Below are 20492 nucleotides of genomic sequence, written 5' to 3' on the forward strand. Positions count from 1 at the left end.
AAGAAGCCAGATGTAATCATGCAGCAATGCTACCGTCTGAAGATGTTGAGTGAAAAGAAATCCAAGAAAGCTAAACGCTAGGAATGTACGAAGCTTCGGTCTCCGATTCGATTCAGTGGAGATTCAGCCCGATTTGGTGGCTGAATCTCCGAACCGAATCAGGAGACCCTTTAGTTTAGGGGTGGGCAAAATGCGGCCCACCAGGCCATTCTATCCAGCCCGTGGGGCCCCTAAAAATTTAGAAAATTAATATTTACCTGCCCCTGACTGCCTGTCATGTGGCCCTTAATGGCTTGCTAAAACTCAGTAAGAGGCCCTCCACCCAAAATAATTGCCCGCCCCTACTTTATTCTCTCTGAATTGAATCAGAACCCTCCAAATCGATTTGGAGAGATTCAATGGTTTGGACATAGACACAACTTTAAACGTTTCTTCTACATTCCTTAAGGTACGAGGCAGCTCATGAACACCGAGATGGCGGGGCAGATGGAGCATCCTACGGGAGCACGGGGGGGTCCCCAGCGTGTTCGGCGGTGGACCCAGAAGTGGACCAGAAGCACTTTCAGTCCAGTTCCAGGTTTCCTATGGAGTGCATGGGGGACCCCCTCCCCAGCTCGGTGACTGGTGTCTCCTGGGTCTTTGGGGGGCGAGGCGGGTCCCCCGCACGCTCAGCGGTGGACCCGGAAGTGGACTGGAAGTACTTCTGGGTTCGCTGGGCCCCCTACCCTATGCTCCTGTGGGACACTCCAGCTGCCCCACCATCTCAGTGCTCACGAGCTGTGTCTGATACCTTGAGGTATGTAGAAAAACCATTTAAAGCTGTGTCTATGGCCAAATTGCTGATTCTCCAAATCAGCACCGAATCTTCAGATTTGGATTCGGCTGCATCAAATCAAGACAGTGATCCGAATTAATGAATTGAATCTCGGTCCCCCCAATCAAGCCAAATCTCAATCAAATACGGTGCACTTTGCACGCCCCTATTAAATACATTTTAGCTCAGGATTGTGTAAAGGAGTTTCTTATAGGAACCTTGCATGCTGTAACAGGGGGTGTTCTCAGGGCCGATCTGTTATTGGCCCGCCCACCTGTTTCTGGGCCAACTGCCTGCCTCCTCACCTGCCGTGCTTTGATGATGTATAATTATGATATTATATAGGCAGGAGGCTGCCCATTTCTTGCCCCGATGCCCGGTGCCATCTGTGGCTCGTTCCTCCCCTACACCACAGCCCAAGCCTCGCAGATGGCATCCACTGTTCTTATAGTCACCGGCCCCACACTGGGCCCCAGAATCCTCCAGTCCAGACCCTTACCTAATCTGTCCCATCAGGTGGCCTACTTTGCCCTCATTCTGGGCTGCCTAGCTCCCTGAACTGTTCCCCCTTTTGGGCATGGTCCCCCGGGACCTTTGGCCACACAGGCCTGTACTGTGGGGCTGGGGGAAACTGGGAGTGAGTGGGGGCATGAGGCCCACTTCAGTGTCCCAGGGCCAGCACCGGTGAGGCCCAGAGCAGGGCGGCAGGAGTACAGGGGTCCCGGCCGGCAGGGGTTCCCCGCTTTCCCTGCTGGTGCAGCCCAGCTCGGCTCCACAGACCCCTGCCAGCCTGCGCCCCTCTCTGGGCCCCACCAGTGCTGGCCCTGAGACATTGGTCCCAAGACATTGGGACATTAGTCCCAAGATGGTGACCAGGGGGCAGGGCACTTGTCAAGGGGCGGGGCTACCCATGTGGCCCTCGACAGCTTGCCAAAACTGGGTAAGCAGCCCTCCGCCCAAAATAATTGCCCGCCTCTGGCCTAGAGCCTTTGAACAACTACCATCTCCCTTGGGTGAGCACCACTGATGGGTGACACAAAGGCACCATTTGCTGTTGCAATGATGATGTATTGCTTAACTTTATATAAGTTGAACACTGTGTTCCTATTGTGGGGAGGAGAAAGGGGAGGACAAGTGGGTTTTGGGGATAGCCACAGTCCCCCTTTGAGAGAGGGAGTGTAACAGGGAGCAGAGGCTCTCCATTACTTTAAGGGGAAAGCAACAGCAGAACATTCCTCAGGTGAAAGGAGGTTCTGCTTTTGATGAGCTGGCTGAAGGGAAATATGTAGCCAGGGGCCTGAGATTATGCATGCCTATTGCAGGGCTAGTTGGTCTGAAGTAAGACAACAGGGCAGAGCCCTACTTGTGTAGCAAGGGCCCTGCTAAAGCAGCTCGAGCAGCAGTTGGAAGCTGCCTGGTGAACTAGCTATCAGGCCGCTAATTGGAAACCCTTGTGGGTAGCTGGGGAGACACCTGACTAGAAGGGGCAGGGCTTAGAAGACATACAACCCCAGGGCCTGAGCCAGGGGGGTCAGCCTGGCTCTGCAAGTTGCAAGGGGAACAGTTCTGCAGCAAGGGGGCTTATATTTTAGTTTAAGGCTTATGTTTTTACTAAATATTTATATTCAGTTTAGTTTAGGGCTTACATTTTAGTTTGTAGTTTGTATTGGTGGTTTGGGTTGCTACTACTGAGGGTCAAGGGGGTCCCAGCTGTGCCTGATGGGCATGTGGCTGCTTTGAGCCCTGCCAGGGGCTGGGCTCAAGGTGCTGACAGGTGGCACCAAAGAAAGGGTTGAAGCCTAGACCAGATAAGGCTGGAACTCAAGCAGAAGAGGGCCCAAGCGGGATGGAGGTAGCTAAAGCAGGCCAGGGCTAGTGAGACCTGTGCCCAGAGGTAGAGACAGGGCTAGAGAGCCCCGTGCCTAGAGCAGGGTGAAATTAGGGCCAGAAAGCCCAGAGCCGAAAGCATGGCAGAGATAAGGGGCTGGAGCCTAGAAGTCGGGTTCAGTACAGTGGGCCTGTACTTAGAAAAGCCACCAAGAGAAAAGGGGCAGAGGCTGGGAAGGCAGAGGCTGCAAGGGAGAGTGACTGGACTGCAACATTTGCAAGGCACGGGTATGGCTATAGGGGAGGTCAGAGGCCCTGGAATTAGCCCTTAAGGCGACAAGTGCCCCAGGGGCACAGACAGGCCAGGAAGACCCACTTGGCACTTGAGAGGCTGGATTGGGGACCACTGGAGTCCGAGGGGGACCTGCTGGCTGAAAGACAGACAAGAGCTCAACCTAGGACCCGAAGGAAGCCTCCCTTTATTATACATCAACTTATTACATCAAGACATGCCAGGAAAACAAAAAGGGAGGGTATCCAAGGAGTCAGAACAGAGCACAGTAATGCACAGCAGTGGCAGCGGTTTCCTGGGTATGAGCCAGTGAAGCAGGAAGGAAGGTAATTTTTGTTTTCTTCTATGGAAGTACTGCATGCGAGTTGGGAAGCAAGGTTGGACTGAGTAGAGGGGGGAGGGGGAAAAAGCTTTCCTTGGCTGGAGGCAGGAGAGCAGGACAAAGTGCTTGAGTGGAGGGGAAAGGGGGAAGTTCATTTTGCTGCTCCCTCCTATATTAATCTTTTATCCTCTTCCTATAATCATTTACTGTAAGTCCCCCTGAGGGAAGGGGGAGAATGGCACATAGATCTAGAAAATAAATAACAAACACAAATAATTTACCATAAAGTGGATTTACTGGATGTAGCTGTTCATGAGAACAGCTCTATGCATGCTCTTACCCTTTGGTAAACAAGTGCTAATTTAATGCAGTTAACCCTTGATGGAAGAGAGATAAACTGTCATGTATTAGCTTACACTTGGTACAGGGTACAATCATGCACACTAACAGTTACCACGGAGCAGATGAAATGCAGTAAATCTCTACTCTGCTTACCATGCAGTTACTCATTCATGGGTTCATGCTCTCAAACTTGAGTAACTCTTATCCTTCAAAAATGGCAAATTCTTAATGGTGTCCATACTAAACACTGAGAGCACTGACTTTAATACAAAACACAGAAGCTTTCATTCAGAAAAGGTTGCTAGCAGCACTATCATCTGCTTTACATAACAGTCTAGTACAGTGATTCTCAACCAGGGTGCCATGGCATGCTGGCGAGCCTTGAGAGTCTTTCAAGGGTGCTGTGGGGTACCACTTAATGTTAGTGCCATTAGGCTTGCAAACATGATTCACATGATAATACCCCAGAAATACAAGCAGGAATTCACACCATTAAAAACGTTCTAACCTGTTGTGGTCCGAGTCCTTCGCAAATGAACTATAATTTATTTTTTTTTTTTACTATAGAAAAAATAAGTGAAAACACTCAGACTTCTTGGAAAGTGTCAGTTGTCTCAAGTCTAAAAAGGATGAGAATCACCAAGCTAAAAATATATGTATTTCAGTCCCATCCTCTCTGGCTTTTTAGTTTGCTCCTCTTCCAAATGAACTCAAGCACTTGCACTGAATATGCTCTCATTCTAAAAAGAAAAAACAGGATGACCAATATTTAAAGGAACAGGCACAAGAGATTTTGGTTCCTTGGCAAAGGCTAAAATCCAGTACTGGTTAACCTATAAAATCTGGAGCCCAAATGGTACCTAATCTACATCATTAACAGATACAGAAAAAAAATACACACACGCACACACTTTAGAGCAGTGGTTGGCAATCTTCAATAAGCCACAGGCTGGAAACACCTAACACCTCCCCCGGCCCCCCAGCTCTGGTCTGAGACTGTCAGGTGGCTTTGGCAGCAGGCCAGCATTGTGGGGGGAAGAGAGGGGAGGAAGTGTTTCCTGCACAAGTACTGAGGCCAAACAGCTGAGAGATCTGCATGTGCTGCTGCTGCTTCTCCCCGCCCCCTTGCTCCCTACAGGGCTCAGTTTCCACATGGTGGGCAACTATCCTAGGGCTGGGGAACTGTAAACTGCGTCACTGCTGAGGCTGCTTCTCTCCACCTGCCTTCTCCTCAACCCCAGCTGCAGCATGGGCACAGCTAAAAGCTGCATGGTCCCAATGCACCACCCCTGCCCGTGTCTGCTAGATGAGCTGTCAGAGGCTCTACAACTTCTAGCTTGCCTGGGAGAAGCTGGGTTGGGGGAGGGACAAGTGGCAGTGATGCGGGTGCAGCTGAAAGCTGTATAGCTCCTTGCTGCCCAGCCCAGCAAAGGTGCAGGTAAAGGAGCTGTGTCTGAGCCATGCAGCTTTCAGCTGTGCCCACTCCCCACCCCATTTGGCTGCAGTGCAGATGCAGCTTCCAGCCTGTGAGGAGCTGTGCTGGGACTTGGCAGCTTCCCCACAATGCAGTTGGCAGGCAAGTGGGTGGAAGTGAAGAGCAGCAGTGGTAGCTCAGAGGAAGTCTGCAGCTCCCCAGCTCCCGTGCAGGTCCTCACATGCTGGAAGCTGAGCCCACATGCAGCTGGGGGGAGGGAGAGGTGGGGGGGAGCTGGGAGAAGTGGCAATGGCAGTATGGCCGCAGGCAACGCCTTCCAGCTCTGCAGGACAGATCCTGTCCAGGGACGGTATGTCCTACCCAGGGACTGTATATATCGCAGAACCCTGTTTTAAAGAACAGGTTTGGTGCTCATTCTCTCTTTCAGCTTAGTTTGACAGGAGGATCTGAGATTTAGCTAGCATAACACACCTCTTAGCAACAGATAAAGGAGAGAGAGGGCAACTTGAGTGCAGGCTTAGCCCAGTTGACATCCTAATTAGCAGAGTCCCAAGCTCCTGAGCCTTAAGGGCAAGGAACCAAAAGCTTTAACAACTACAAGATCCAAACCCAAGAGCGGAACACATACAGACACTTGCTTAAAGAACAAGCAGTTTAAACAATGTCTACTCTGTACGCACACTTTCTTACAAACTTAATGCTAAGCTTTTGACGATTTAAAAAAAAAAAAACAACACCAAAAAAGCCAACCAAACAAAAAAAAAAAACACCAAACCAAAAAAAACCCACAAAAAACAACCCAGCAACAAGCATAAGATCCACTAGGGAAATGCTGATGAACCAAGTGTTGTATGTATGCTATTATATATGTATTAAATTCTTCAGTAAATCACTGGTTGTTGCATTTAAGGGAAGCTACATACAGGTATTAAGAGAAGAACTACGAACTGAGCTCTATCAATGATTTAGATACGAATGATCCTGCCTCAGGCAGGGCGTTGGTCTGGATGACTTCTCAATGTCTAGCCCTACTCCTCTATGACTATCACAGAAGCACCTCCCCCAGGTGAGCAGCACAGGTTCCAAAAAGGAAAGCATAGAGGTAAAATTAATCATTCTCCAGAGCCTCAAGCTTTTATTTGCAAAGGCCCTGTCCTCTAGTAGTGGCTGTGGAGAATAATATTTTAAAAAAGTGACATGACCAAGCGCAACTGATATGGTAATATCAGTTCGAGATTTCACTGAGCTACCTACATGGGTGCTAATTCTGAGTCTTGAGGTCAATTTTATTAATTAACATTTATTTCATTATGCGAAACATATGAAAAATTAAGGGTGTAATATAGAGGCATTTTAGTACCTGCAGCTGAGGTGGTGTGACACCTAGTGGTTAGGCACCTGGTGCCAGGAGGATGATTTAAGAGAAAAGAATTAGTCACCTAGGCTCCACATATAGTCAGTGTGGATCCAGAGAGCTGCGTGTGCCCCATTATAGGAGGAGCGTGATGACAGTGGGTACTAGTGATCCATGCTTTCAGAAAAGTTCTCTATTAAGTCAAGAGACCATAAATGTAAAATGTATAAGAACAGAGATTATAACCTGGTCATCCCCTTCCCGGTCTAGTGCTCTAATTGCTAAGCTACAGAGGTAAGCTCTGTCTTGCCTGCTAACCTTCTATTCTCCTGACGCTTGCACTGTTGGCTGCACAGTTGCTCATCTTCAACAGGCAGTAAAGGGTACCTCCTCTCCCTTGTTCTATTGTTTAGCCAGTTGGTTAAGGCACTTTCTTTGGCCCAGTCCTCGAATATGTCTTGGGTCACTCTGAATCCTAGCCCTACCCTCCAGCATCTCTACTAGTTTGCCCAGCTTGTTATCATCTCCAAACTTGCTGAGGATGCACGCTATGCCACCTTCCAGATAATTGATGAAGACATTGAACAAAACCGGCCACAGGACTGACCCCTGAAGCACTCTACTTGATACTGGCTGCCAACTAGACATCAAGCCATTGATTACTACTGTCTAAGCCTGATGCTCCAGCCAGTTTTCTATCCACCTTACAGTCCATTCATCCAGCCCATACTTCCTTAGCTTGCTTACAAGAATGTTGTGGGAGACCGTATCAAAAGCCTTGCTAAAAATCAAGATACACCACATCCACCCGTCTCCCTGCATCCACAAAGCCAGTCACCTCATCATACAAAGCAATCAGGTCGGTCAGGCATGACTTCCCTTGGTGAATCCATGCTGACTGTTCCTAATCACCTTTTCCTCCAAGTGCTCAGAAATGGATTCCTTGAGGATCTGTTCCATGATTTTTCCAGAGACTGAATTGAGGCTGACTGGTTTGTAGTTCCCTGGATCCTCCTTTTTCCCCTTTCTTAAATATGGGCACTATATGTTTACCCTTTTCCAATTATCCAGGACCTCTCCTGATCACCAAGAGTTTTGAAAGATGATGGCCAATGGCTCTGAAATCACATCAGCCAACTCCCTCAGCACCCTCGGGTACATCCGGCCCCATGAACTTCTCCATGTACAGCTTTTCTAGGTAGTCCCTAACCTGTTTTTTCGCCACTGATGACTTCTCACCTCCTCCCCAAACTGTGCTGCCCAGTGCAGTAGTCTGGGAGCTGACCTTGCCTGTGAAGATGGAGGCAAAAAAGGCATTGAACACTTCAGCCTTTTCTGCATCCTGTGTCACAAGGTTGCCTCCCCCATTCAGTAAGAGCCCCACACTTTCCCTGATCCTCCTCTTGCTGTCAGCATACTTGTAGAAACCCTTCTTGTTACCCTTCACATGCCTCACTCTGCTGCTCTCCATCCTTCCTTTTCTCAGGATCCTGAACTCAACCATCTCATGGTCACTGCTGCCCATGCTGCCATCCGCAACTATATTCCCCACCAACTCATCCCTGTTCTTGATCTGCTGCTCACAAAGAGCATGGCCCCTAGCTGGCCACTCCAGCATTTGCACCAGGAAGTTGTCCCCAATACTCTCCAAAAACTTCCTGGATTGCCTGTGCACTGCTGTAATGTCCTCCCAGCAGATGTCAGGGTGATTGAAGTCCCCATGAGAACCAAGGTCTGTGATAGGGAAACTTCTGCTTGCTGTTTGAAGAAAGCCTCATCCACTATTTCCTCCTGGTCTGGTAGTCTATAGCAGGCCCCCACCACAACATCACCTTTGTTGCTCTCCCCTCTAACCCTAACCCAGAGACTCTCAACAAGCCTATCTCCAGTTTCACACTGGAACTCTGAGCAATCATATAGCTCTTTTACATAAAGTACAACTCCTCGCCACATCTAAAGTACTTGCCTAGCTTTCCTGCTAGGTATCATATTATGAAGATCTTTTCCCATCATTTCCCAAAGTGAGAGAAACAGACTAACGTTGAGTACTAAGGTATGAAAGTTCTTTGCATATAGATAGCTAGTCCTTTCAACAGGGTGGGACCGGTCATTTTTTAAAAATTTCTTCATGAAAAAAATCTTTCAGAAGTTCAGGAAATATTGCTGCATTGAGCAATAAAACTATGAAAGCAATTTCTAAAATTTGGGAATGTGTTTCCATAAAGCAGGTACTAGAAGGCATATTTACAAAAAGCACTTCAAGTTAAAACTGAATTACCTGTGAAAGTACTTCATTTTTCATATTAACTCAAAGCTCATATGGCAAAACAGAAAATACCTGGCAGTTATTTTGCCTTTCAGATTGTTTGCATGGTTTTTAGAAGACAAGTTAACTTTACGATAAGTAGGGATCTTGCTTCTTTTAGCCACGTTTCTGTTGTTCTCCTTTCCAATTTCACACTCGCTTTCAGAAGTCAGATCTGTGTCTCTCTTAGCTTTAAGAACAACTAGAGGAGCTCCACTACTTGAAGAATGAGACACCTAAATGACAAAAACAACAAAAATTGTTCTGAAATCTATTAAAAACGGACTAAGTAATTTAAAAACCTTTTCTTATTTTTGAAAGATTACAGTCTATGAAAGGGCGTTAACAGACAGATGTATCTTATGGAGATGCCAAAGAATGTAACTTAGTGATTTTTTTCCCTCCTCACCAACCAAACTATTTAATTACTTTAAGCTTTCAACAAAAGCGCTCAGCTAAATCCAAGCGGTTGCAAAGCTTCCTCTCATGCATGGATGACCTCTATCTGACACAAGAAGTCTACGGGCCAACGAGAGGTAGAGCGTTGCTCGACCTGATACTGGCAACCGGGGACAACCTAATCAGCGACCTAATGAACGAAGGGAAGTTGGGCGACAGTGACCACGAGCTAATCACCTTCACCATCCGCTGCAAAGCTGGCAAGTCAGTCAGCAATACAGAAGTCCCTGACTTCAGGAAAGGTGACTCTGACAAGCTCAGGAGGCTTGTCGGTGAGGCTCTAAGGGACCACGACCCCAAGAGGAGGGGAGTTCAGGAAGAGTGGTTGCTCCTCAAGGGAGTGATCCTCGATGCACAAGCTAATGCTATTCCGTCTCAGACGAAAGGCAGCAAAAGGGCACAGCAGCCCCCTTGGCTCTCCAGGGAACTAGTGGACCTCCTGCAGTTAAAAAGAAAGACCTACAAAGGATGGAGGACAGGATCCATCTCCAAGGAGGAATATTCCTCACTGGTCTGTGCCTGCAGGGAGCAAACTAGGAAAGCCAAGGCTGCGACAGAACTCCAACTAGCTACAAGTATTAAGGATAATAAAGTCCTTTTTTAGATATGTGGGGAGCTGGAGGAAAAGCAAGGGCAACAATGGACCCCTGCTAAACCCGATGGGACAACTGACGCCCAGGAAAAAGCCAACCTACTAAAAGGGTACTTTGAGTCGGTCTTTCATCAGTCCCACGCGACGCCTCTGTCCATTATGGGACAGGGAGGCCCAGGTGAGGGAGATTCCTTGCCCTCCATCAATGCTGACCTTGTGAAAGAACACCTTGAGAGGCTGGACAACAGCTGGCCCTGACAATCTGCACCCCAGGGTACTCAAGGAGCTGGCGAGCATCATAGCTCAGCCCCTGGCACGGATCTTCGAGAACTCCTGGTGCTCTGGTGAAGTGCCCAAAGACTGGAAAAAGGCCAATGTGGTGCCTATCTTCAAGAAGGGGAGGAAAGTGGATCCAGCAAACTACAGGCCCATCAGCCTGATCTCTATCCCAGGGAAGGTCTTAGAAAAGATTATCAAAGAGGCCATTCTTAATGGCCTGGCCGATGGCAACATCCTGAGGGATAGCCAGCACGGGTTTGTTGCGGGTAGGTCTTGCTTGACCAATCTTATTTCCTTTTACAACCAGGTGACCTATCACCTGGACAGGGGAGATGAGATTGATGTCGTATATCTTGACTTCAAAAAAACCTTCGATCTGGTATTCCAGGATCACCTCTTGGCAAAACTAGCCAACTGCGGCCTCGGGTCCACCACGATCCACTGGCTGGGGAACTGGCTCCATGGTCAGACACAGAAGGTGGTGGATGATGGAGGTCAATCGTCATGGTGCTCTGTAACCAGTGGGGTCCCTCAAGGCTCTGTCCTATGGCTTATGTTGTTCAACATCTTCATTGATGATGTGGACGTTGGAGTCAGAAGCGGACTGGCCAAGTTCGCTGATGATACCAAACTTTGGGATAAAGCATCCACACCTGAGGACAGGAGGGCGATCCAGGCTGACCTTGACAGGCTCAGGAAATGGGTGGACAAGAACCTGATGGTGTTTAACACCGAAAAATGCAAGGTTCTCCACCTCGGAAAGAAAAACCTGAAGCATCCTTATAGGTTTGACAGTGCTACGCTGGCTAGCACTATGGATGAAAGGGACTTGGGGATCACGATTGACCACAAGGTGAACATGAGTCTTTCATGTGATGCTGCGGCTAGTAAAGCGAGCAAAATGCTGGCTTGCACCCACAGATGCTTCTCAAGCAAATCCCAGGATGTCATTCTCCCGCTGTACTCAGCCTTGGTGAGGCCGCAGCTGGAGTACTGCATTCAAGTCAAAAAGGATGTGGAAAAGTTTGAGAGAGTCCAGAGAAGAGGCACGTGCATGATCAGAGGTCAGGAAAACAGACCTTACGACGACAGGCTGAGCTATAGGACTCTTCAGTCTGGAAAAGCACAGGCTCAGGGGTGATCTGGTGGCCATCTGTAAGTCTATCAGGGGTGACCACTAGTATCTGGGGGAATGTTTGTTCACCAAAGCGCCCCAAGGGGTGACAAGGTTGAATGGTTATAAACTCCTGCAAGACCATTTCAGGCTGGACATAAGGAAGAATTTCTTTACTGTCCAAGCCCCCAAGGTCTGGAATAGCCTGCCACCAGATGTGGTTCAAGCACCTACTTTGAATGCCTTCAAGAGAAATTTGGATGTTTATCTTGCTGGGATCCTATGAGCCTAGCTGACTTCCTGCCCCTGGAGCAGGGGGCTGGACTCGAGGTCCCTTCCAGCCCTAATGTCTATGAAATCTATGAAACAATGCAACACAAAGAGGAGGTCCAGTTATATTGGTAAAACAGTACATGCAATCGCACATAACTGCTTATGGATCACTCTTTGAAATTTCTCTCATTAACTGCAGTAGTCATTTACCATAGAAGTAATTAAAAATCCATAGCAGCAGCAAAAAAAGTTCTCGGTTCTCAGAAAGGAAGAAAATTGTTTTTCCAACCCTTCACCTATGACCCAAATTCAAGGTTCCATGTTTCCAGAACAACATAGTTGCTATTTAAAACAAATACACATCAGATTAACAATGACATTATCTTCAGCAGAGCCAAGATGGCATGTCTAAGGGACAAACACTTCTTAATGAAAAGGAGTCTGTGATCACCTAATATTGACAGAACATATTTAAACATTAAAAGGTTTTATTTTTAAAGAAAACTATATTTTTCAATTTACATTAAAAATAAAACGTGAAAAATAGGAAAATTAGAAATCTACCTTTAAATATGGGAATAAGGGTGCATCCTTTATGTAAGCAAATGATGCATGTGTCTGTCTTAGAACTATGTCTAACGGTAGATGCAAGCCAGCACCAAGCTCTCATCTTTTACAGAAAAATTTGCTAATAACTGGAGATGTGTGAATTCAGAAGGACCCTTCATTTAATTTGGTATTGAAATTTCTACCACCTAATGTAGGTATCGTCTACAATTTTTAAGTAGGCTATGTTATCTTGTCCTCTACAGAGTGATAGTCTCAGTTTCTTCCCAAATCAGTGTATAAACATTAATATAATTTCCCCACCACGTGCCAGGTAGTCAGTAGGGACAAGCTCTTTCATTTAGTTTTCATAAGGGTACACTTCATTTTATAATATGTAATAAAAGCCATTTTTTTTGGAAACCTAATTACCTTTTGCAAAAGCTGTGAAATTTGATCCTCTAATTTTCTTATCCTTATCTCACTGGGTATGCTATCAAGTTTAGCTCTTCCTGGTTCTGAAGAAACTGGCTCTGTAGAAGAACTGCAGGTGCTTTGCATTGCCATGTTTCCACGTTGCCAAAACCGAGCCAACACTTGGTCAATATGAGGTGTGATTACTGGCAAGTCAATGCAATTCTATTAAAAAAAAGAGTTACATTACTTTAAGCAATTGTATCCAACATGGGAAAAATAAAAATTTATACCATAAATTGGGGGGGGGGTTTAAACGTACCTGGTTATCATTTAATGGGGAACTGGATGAAGCCAAGCAATCTAAAAGGCCTTCTAAACATTGCAAGTCTGAATGCTCTTCAATCACATTTACTGGTTCACCAAATATATTCCTTCCATCTAGGACTGTTAGCTGGGGCAAAGTCTGTAGAATGATTTCTCTGTAACCTTCAAAGAAAAATGTTGTGAATGACTATTTCAACATAAATAAAAAAGATTCTTATCTGTCTGTAGGCATCCTACCATTCATTAAAAAGACAATGTGTAACATTAAAACGTTACAAAACAAGCTCTTAAGGTGAATATCCATATGGCAGCACCATGTGGAGATATAAAAGCTAGCTGTACATGTGTTAGCTGTGGAGCTAGAAACAGTATAGCAGCATTAGCTCAGTGAAACCCACAGATTAATGCAACTATACTGCTTCCAGTTCTGGAGCTAACAAACGCAGCATGTTTTTTACCAGGCTCTAGAATGTGAGTTAACATGCTAACAGCCAGCCCAGGGGATCTCTACATGGCACTACACTGCTAGGTACACAAATGTTGAGGCTGTTAGATAAGGAATTGTCTTTATTGGACGTCTTCATTAGCGTAGCCTTTTGTAGCTGCACGTGACAAACCCTTAACATACTTGCTGCACCACTATTTGCACAATTACAGTGGGAGAACCACACCAGTGCAAGAAGTGCAAGAAGTTGACACAAGAAATACATTTTTTTTCCATTTTAGGTGCCTAGGTCTCATTTTTCAGAAGTGATGTTATTTTTGGAACTGGAATTAAGTACAAATCAGTCTTAAGTTATTTTTCAAGGTATTTAGGTACATAGACACTTTGGCAGGATTTCCAAAGCAAGCCATTCCAAACATCGACTGAGTTGCGGTGGCAGCCATTGATTTCAATAGGAAAGCTACAGCTTTTATCAATTTAAATATGCCTAATCATTTGCCTGCTTTTAAATTTGGCAATTTCAGTGTGCCTGCTCTCAGCTTTTCCTACTCATTAAGGTTCATTACATTGCTTTTTGGATAACTTTATGCCCAGCAAAAGTCTTGATACTGGCACTGTATAGCACTGCATCAAGAGCATTTTGTATGGATTAGAAGGATTAACAAGTCACTCCATATACTAGGTATTTTCTGATCACCAAATGGACTCACCATATGTAGCTAGCCAACACCATACTTAATTTACTTGAAAAGTAAATATTTTACCTAAGACTCTTTACTCCTTCATAATTCATCATCAGGGATCTATGTTTTCCATTTGCAGTAGAAAAAGATTGTCTCCTTTAAGGGAGAAAAATGCAGGAAACCACAGGTTTCCCTTTGCAGGCTGAGAGACTTCCAGCCTGCAAGGGCCTGGGGGGAGCAGGTGGAGGGCAATCACAAGCAGGGGGCACTCACTATGTGCACACATGTACATGGCAGCCAGGCAGCATGGTGCAAAGCAGTGCCCGCAGGTAAGTTTATGGGGGAGGAGGGATAGGCAATTTGTGGCCAGATTGGCACAAGCAGGAGCTGCCTCTGTGGCCCAGCAAGTGGGATCCAGTGTGGGAAGGCAGAGTGGGGTGGCGAGACTCCTTGTTGGCACTGGGGTAGGCTTCCAAATTGCTTTAAAATTGTAAATAGATCAATAAAACATTATGTTCAACCGATACCTATACATGTAGTGGCATTTCATTTTAATTGTGGAAAAACGTGGATTTTGGGATTTTTAATCAGAGAATTTTGGATTTTTAAAACGGAGAAAACTAGGATCCCTGTTCATCATGACTACTGCTGTAAAAGATGGACAAAACGAACCATCCTCGAACCATAAGATTTTAGTCACTTGCACATCATAGGTCAAGATCAACATCACAAAGTCATACCCAGAACTTAATTAAAAGAGTTTAAGCACTGGTGCTTCATATCCAAGATCTCTTCATTAAATATTTCAGCGCTCTGTCACATGTGAATTTAACAGGAGACAACTTACACTTATAAATAGACTTTGAACCATCTTCTACACATTCTTGCATACTCTGACCATATCAGCTCCCCAGATAGTTCCCAGACCTAAGCTATGTACATATGCATAGGTTACTTATGTAAGTGACAGTGTTGAGCAATATAGTTGGGATGGTCCACAAATATATATTGATGGTCCAGGAACATGCAAGAGGCAAGGACTCTCGGGGGTGATATCTTTTATTAGACTAGCTGCATCGCTGGGATAGATTTGGACAAGCATTGCATTTGAAAGCTTATCTAAGTCTATTGTACCCATGCAGTTGGTGGAATAAAAAAAAGAGACATCGCCTACAAAAACCCTTCCCTTTTCATGCAGTTGCTTTCTTGTACACCACCTACACCTTTACCATGGTGTTTATACAGAAGTCCTACCCTTCATTTTACAATGAAACTGTCAAGCGCTAATTTAAATTTAAAATGTCAGTGTTCATTATTTTTGAATTATCTGTCTCAAAGGGTGAGGGCGGGGAATGAAAAAGAAACCCAAACGCAACCTGTTCTCCATCCCAAACAAGATCATCCACTCCCTTCATACAATGAGAAATGCTCCCCTCTCCAGTACCAAAAAAACCCAAAAACTTTTGGTTCTCTGATTCAATTTCTTCTATATTAAAATATTGTTCAGTTTGAATACTCACATCTTTAATTTTTTCTTTTCCACCAAGAATGTTACAGGCTACATGAAATTATGAATTAACACAAATGATTCGTCATTTTAAATTTAGGCTCATCCTGTTCTTAAGTGGTATCAATGAATAGTGACATTTTGCTGTTGGAAAATCATGACTGGTACTTTAAGAGATGCATGCGCAACTGAAGACAGCATCATGCATTAATTTTTTTAACCTATCACACTAGCACCATCAACAGTTTAAAGGACAAAGTCACATTCTATTTATGTTTTGTCACCTCCACGCTTGTCAGGAGGATTCAGTTACCAATCCACTGAGAAGGAATTCTTTCCTCAAAAGTTGTCAAACATGGTCCACAGTGTAGACTCCATGCTTGTTTCTCACAACCTCACCATGCACATGTGCAACTAGAAGCCTTGCTGCAGGAATGAGTTACAGCAGAAAAATAAATATTAGGAAAGAAACGTTGTCTCTAGCTGCAATATAGCATTAGACACCCAAACACAAGATGCAGACCTAAAGACCAGCCACCTGTCAGGCGATCACCAATTACTGCTTCCTGGAACATAGCTTGAAAACTGCTTCTCTTGATATAAGAATTTAATTTTTTATCAGACTTTAATAAGGTAGCAAAAAAATTAAGATTGCTAGTGATTATGATGCAGGCATATTTTATAAGCAAAAAGGAAAAAAAGTCTTTCTTCTCCCTGAGTACAATGTGACAAACTATGAAAGTCTGCCCCCAGAAATAGAGGGAGCTGATTTTCTGCCCAGGATGGAAGCACCCTGTGTTGATTATAGTTCCACTGTGCAGCAGCTGAGGGAGCCAATTGACTTTATGGCTCATTGTTCTGTACTCCACAGGTATTAAAAAAAGAAATCATTTCTCCTTTTTATAATCTTGATATTCCACTATCAAGATAAAATTCCTAAGGACGTGTTGTATGTGAGGCAATATGGTATTTCTGTAACAATTAAGTCTCTGTTAAGGTTCATATTTAAATATGATTACTGTCAATGTAACATATAAAAAAATAGCAACAATTAGCTAAGATTAACAATTCAGATAGCATATACCAGAGAGAAGAGGGATCAGAATTTAGATTTCTGGAAGATGGGCACTCTACTAAGTTGCAGAGTTTCTATCACAGATTTGCAAGGCACAAAAACCACTGACTTTTGGATAGCAAACAGATGATAAAATAACTATACAATAAGTTATCCATACCTGTTATGTCACAGATTGGATTATTCTTTCCATTTTTTTCTAAAGTAAGACTAGTCAAATAGTTCAGTCCTACCATGCACTGGAGTAAATGGTTAATGTTACTTATGCAGTTGCTATGGAGATCAATGTGACTAATCTTATGACTGGTTCCACGCAGGTACAGAAATCCTGTAAAATAAAGTGGGGGGGAAGTGTGGGAAGGGTAGAAGGAAGAGGTAGAAAAAGAGAGACACAAAACAGTGATTTCCATTCTAACGAAGTAGTGATACATTACTTAAAAACAAATATTTCCTAGCTAGTTAAATAGCAGTTTTCATTTTTTATAAAACCTCAAACATTATAGATCCTCAAGTAAATGTAGCTATACCCCAACATAGCACTCTAAAAAGGCTGTTAAAAAGGTTACGAAATTAAACATTATGTATATTGTACCTTTCTAGCAACAGCTCCATAAAGGTCACTTCAGTCTAACTCGTTAAGTCAGGGGCCGCCAACCAGCAGCTTCAGAGCCACATGCGGCTCTTCAGAAGTTAATATGCATCTCCTTGAATCTTTGCAGAAGCAGTGACCAGCTTCTACAGCCATTAAGTCATGTCACATTACACGACTGGTCACATATTACATATTACTGTGGCTCTTTGGTAATATACATTGATAAATTCTGGCTCCTTCTCAGGCTCAGGTTGGCCACCCCTGCCTTACGTCTTCTATGTGGGCACCTGCATGAGCTGGCTCCAGCAATGGTACTAATTTCCTGAGCTAACCACTGCTGTTGCAGTTGATAGCCTTTGAAAACAGTATAAAATACCTTACCAAATCTAAGTGTGATAATATTTTATTGCCAAAGCCACTTACCACCCAGATCACGTATACGGTTGTATGACAAATTCAGTTTTGTTAAATTAAACAGTTTGTCCAGTCCTAAACAAAGTGAAGGAAAAAAATTAGTGCAAGAGTTTAAAAAAAAAAAAAAGAAATCTCCCCAAAATCAACCCCCACTGCTTTCATAAGCAACAGGATAAGTAGTTTTGACAGGTAAAATAAGGAAGACTGTCATATTGTATGCTACAAGTTATTTTAATGTCAAAAAGTCTACTGGTAAATATGTGAAAAGGGAAAGAAAACCAAGATTAAGCAAATACTAACCCTCCACTTTTGTTATCAAGTTACAGGACAAATTTAGGGTGCGCAGATTAGTAAGAGCACTTAGTCCTTCAATCTTGCTTATTTGATTAGATGACAAATCTAAATACTGCAAATTCCACAGGCAGCCAAGCCCTTCAATCTTGGAGATCTGGTTACAGTGTAGGTTGATTGTATGAAGTTCTGAGTTTAAAGATAGCTCCAACAAACTGTAAATGAAAATATCCAATTTTAATTAAGAAGTCTTAAGACAATTAAGTTAAAATACATAGGTGTAAACCTCAAAATAATTAGCATATTAAGACATGCAAATCAAAATCTTAAGACATCAGTATTATTTTTCCCCCTCAAGCAGAACAGTATCTCTCAGAAAATCAAAGTAATCTGCTTTATATATATGGTTCTCAAAATGAAAAAAACTTAAAAAGATTCCACTGTATTTATGTGCGTCTGATCCTTCCCCACAGAGTACATTAGAGCCTGGAAAATTGACAGGTGTAGATCCCTTAGTTCCTGCAAAAATGAGGGTTGGCAAAATACCCAGGTGTATAGACAAATGCAGCAAACAACTGTGCAGGACTGCAAAGGGCCTACAGCTGAGTGAAAAAGCAGTGGTTAGACATAGATGTCCCATTTAGACAGCTTTGCAACTTATTCTTGAGTCAGCAACCCACTGCAAAACTGATCTTAAGCAGTTTGATTCTATTGTACTCTGTTGAAGTGCATAGCCTTGGGATTAGGCAGACAAGGAATTTTTCTGTTTAAAACGCTACCCATGTCCTTCAACCAACAACTCTATAGCCTTGGGATTGAATTGTCTGCACTTAAATGATGCTCATCAGCAATGCTATCAGCGGCGTGGCACCAGCAGCTCTGAAACTGGCCAGCTCCAGTCAATTTGAAGGCTTCTAAAGAGTAATGTTCAGGGATGTTACTAGAAGCCTTGGAGTCACTGGCTAGAAACAGACATCACCAAATGAAGTGGATCAGCTGGGCTGCAACACAACTGATTCATTTTACTGGGTAAAACATCACCCCTTGTCCTGTCCTTGATGGTGCAAGACAAGGGGCAATGTGATCTCCCTGCTTTCGCTGCCCAGCTAGACCCACTCTTTTGCAATCACGGGGGAGCAGGTCTGACTAAGTGGAGAACCCTGACTCCCCCACATATGGAGAGACGCTTGAGATTTCCTGGAGTGCCTCTCTGCAAGCAGGGAATGTAGGCAAGTGCTCAGGGGGTTTCAGAGACTCTCAAAACCCCAGAGCACCTGCCTGGAATGGCAGGAGAGGCTGCTTGTACTCTTCCACCACAGAGACAAGACATCTGCTGCAAGAAAGCAGCAGAATCTATCATCAGCTTTTGTTGTGCCACTGATTTTTGATGTGGCACGAAGGGCATTGATGTCTATTTGCTCACCATTTGTGCGGCCATAAAAATATTTATGACAACACAAATGAGACATCAGGTGACATCCGTTTCCACCCATTGTAGATAGTAGGGGTGCACCAATAAAGATTTTTTGGGCAGATATCGATGGCCAATTATTAACCAGCCATATCGGCCAATACCAATCCAATTGCAGATATGCAGCCTCACAGCTTGGAGATCAGTGTCCAACTGGTAAGTTTGTTGCGGGGGTACAGATTGAGGCCCCTGCAGTGAGGGAGTGGGGCTGGGGCAAGGCCAGTCACTGCACAGGTGGGGCAGGGTAGGGCAGGGCACTGGACAGAGCCACGGCTCATCTAGGGGGAGTGGAGGCAGGGGCAGAGGCTGCATAGCAGGGGTAGCGTTGGGCACAGGATGGAGCCATGGCTCATCCGGGGACCATTGCGGGGGGGGGGGCTCCCGCCACTGTGTGCACCCCCAGGGGAGGCATGTACCCCCCAGATTTGTGTGTTGGGTAAAGGCGGGTTGCCTTCTGTGCGCTATGGGTCAGAGGCTGTGGCAGCCTCTTCCTGGCAGGGGGCTGGGGCTGTGCTTTGACCTGGCAGGATGGGGGGACTACAGCCACCCCAAAATTCACTGTAGCCCACCCCATAGCACCCCTCCCAGTGCCACTACTGCACACCCAGCACCCCCACTGGGAAGTGGATGGTGCAGCCTCTGGCCCTGAGTGCACAGCGACACCCCTCTCCCACCCTGTGCACACATCTGGGGGCATGTACCTCCCATGCCTCCCTCAGGGGTGCATACAGTGGTGGGAGCCCCCCCAATCCTACCCCAGACGAGCCGTGGTTCCATCCAGTGACATACCCAACCCCAGCTGTGCAGCGCCTGCCCCTGCCCCACTCCCTCCCTCACCAAAGGGGCCTCAATCTGCCCCCTCCCCCATGCCCATTCCACAGACTTACTGGCCAGATGCTGCTCTCCAAGCTGCCAGGCTGCATTCCTGGACATGTGCATACTGTGGCTGTGCACATGCACGTGGCATTTATTGGTGACAATATCAGCCACATTGGCCAAAAAAGCTGACTGCTGATAATGTCAGTTTTCCTTTTATTGGTGCCAATACAATATGGACTAGTAGATAGTTCTCTAAAAATACAGGCTCACTTTGCAGCGGTAACTAAAAACATCAAGAGAATGCTGGAAATCATTAAGGATAGAATCAAGACCAAAACAGAAAACATAATTATAGAGCAGCAAGCCTGGAAGGGACCTCTAGAGATCATGCAGTCCAGCCCCCCTGCCTGAGGCAGGATCATTCCTATCCAAGCCATCCCATATGAATCCATTATCTAACCTCTGCGTAAAATTACTCTCAACCCTGACAAAGCACAAGA

The 20492-nt window shown here is 45.1% G+C and overlaps 1 protein-coding gene across 4 annotated transcripts in view; it reads right to left on the bottom strand.

The window, feature by feature from the left end:
- Positions 1-20492, bottom strand: part of LRRCC1 (leucine rich repeat and coiled-coil centrosomal protein 1) — a 56721-nt gene that overhangs the window by 34809 nt on the left and 1420 nt on the right. For all 4 annotated transcript variants that reach the window (XR_009460686.1, XM_059723926.1, XM_014610194.3 and 1 more), the window contains exons 2-7: positions 17712-17917; positions 17421-17486; positions 16566-16733; positions 12691-12857; positions 12387-12593; positions 8725-8927 (exon numbers count right to left, since the gene is read on the bottom strand). Coding sequence is in view for 3 of the 4 variants with exons in the window: in XM_059723926.1 (XP_059579909.1) it covers positions 8725-8927; positions 12387-12593; positions 12691-12857; positions 16566-16733; positions 17421-17486; positions 17712-17917 (1017 nt within the window). In the remaining variant the exon portion in view is untranslated. The remainder of the gene's footprint in view (positions 1-8724; positions 8928-12386; positions 12594-12690; positions 12858-16565; positions 16734-17420; positions 17487-17711; positions 17918-20492) is intronic.

The sequence above is a fragment of the Alligator mississippiensis genome, chromosome 3 (assembly GCF_030867095.1).
Source record: "Alligator mississippiensis isolate rAllMis1 chromosome 3, rAllMis1, whole genome shotgun sequence".
Lineage (NCBI taxonomy): Eukaryota > Metazoa > Chordata > Crocodylia > Alligatoridae > Alligator > Alligator mississippiensis.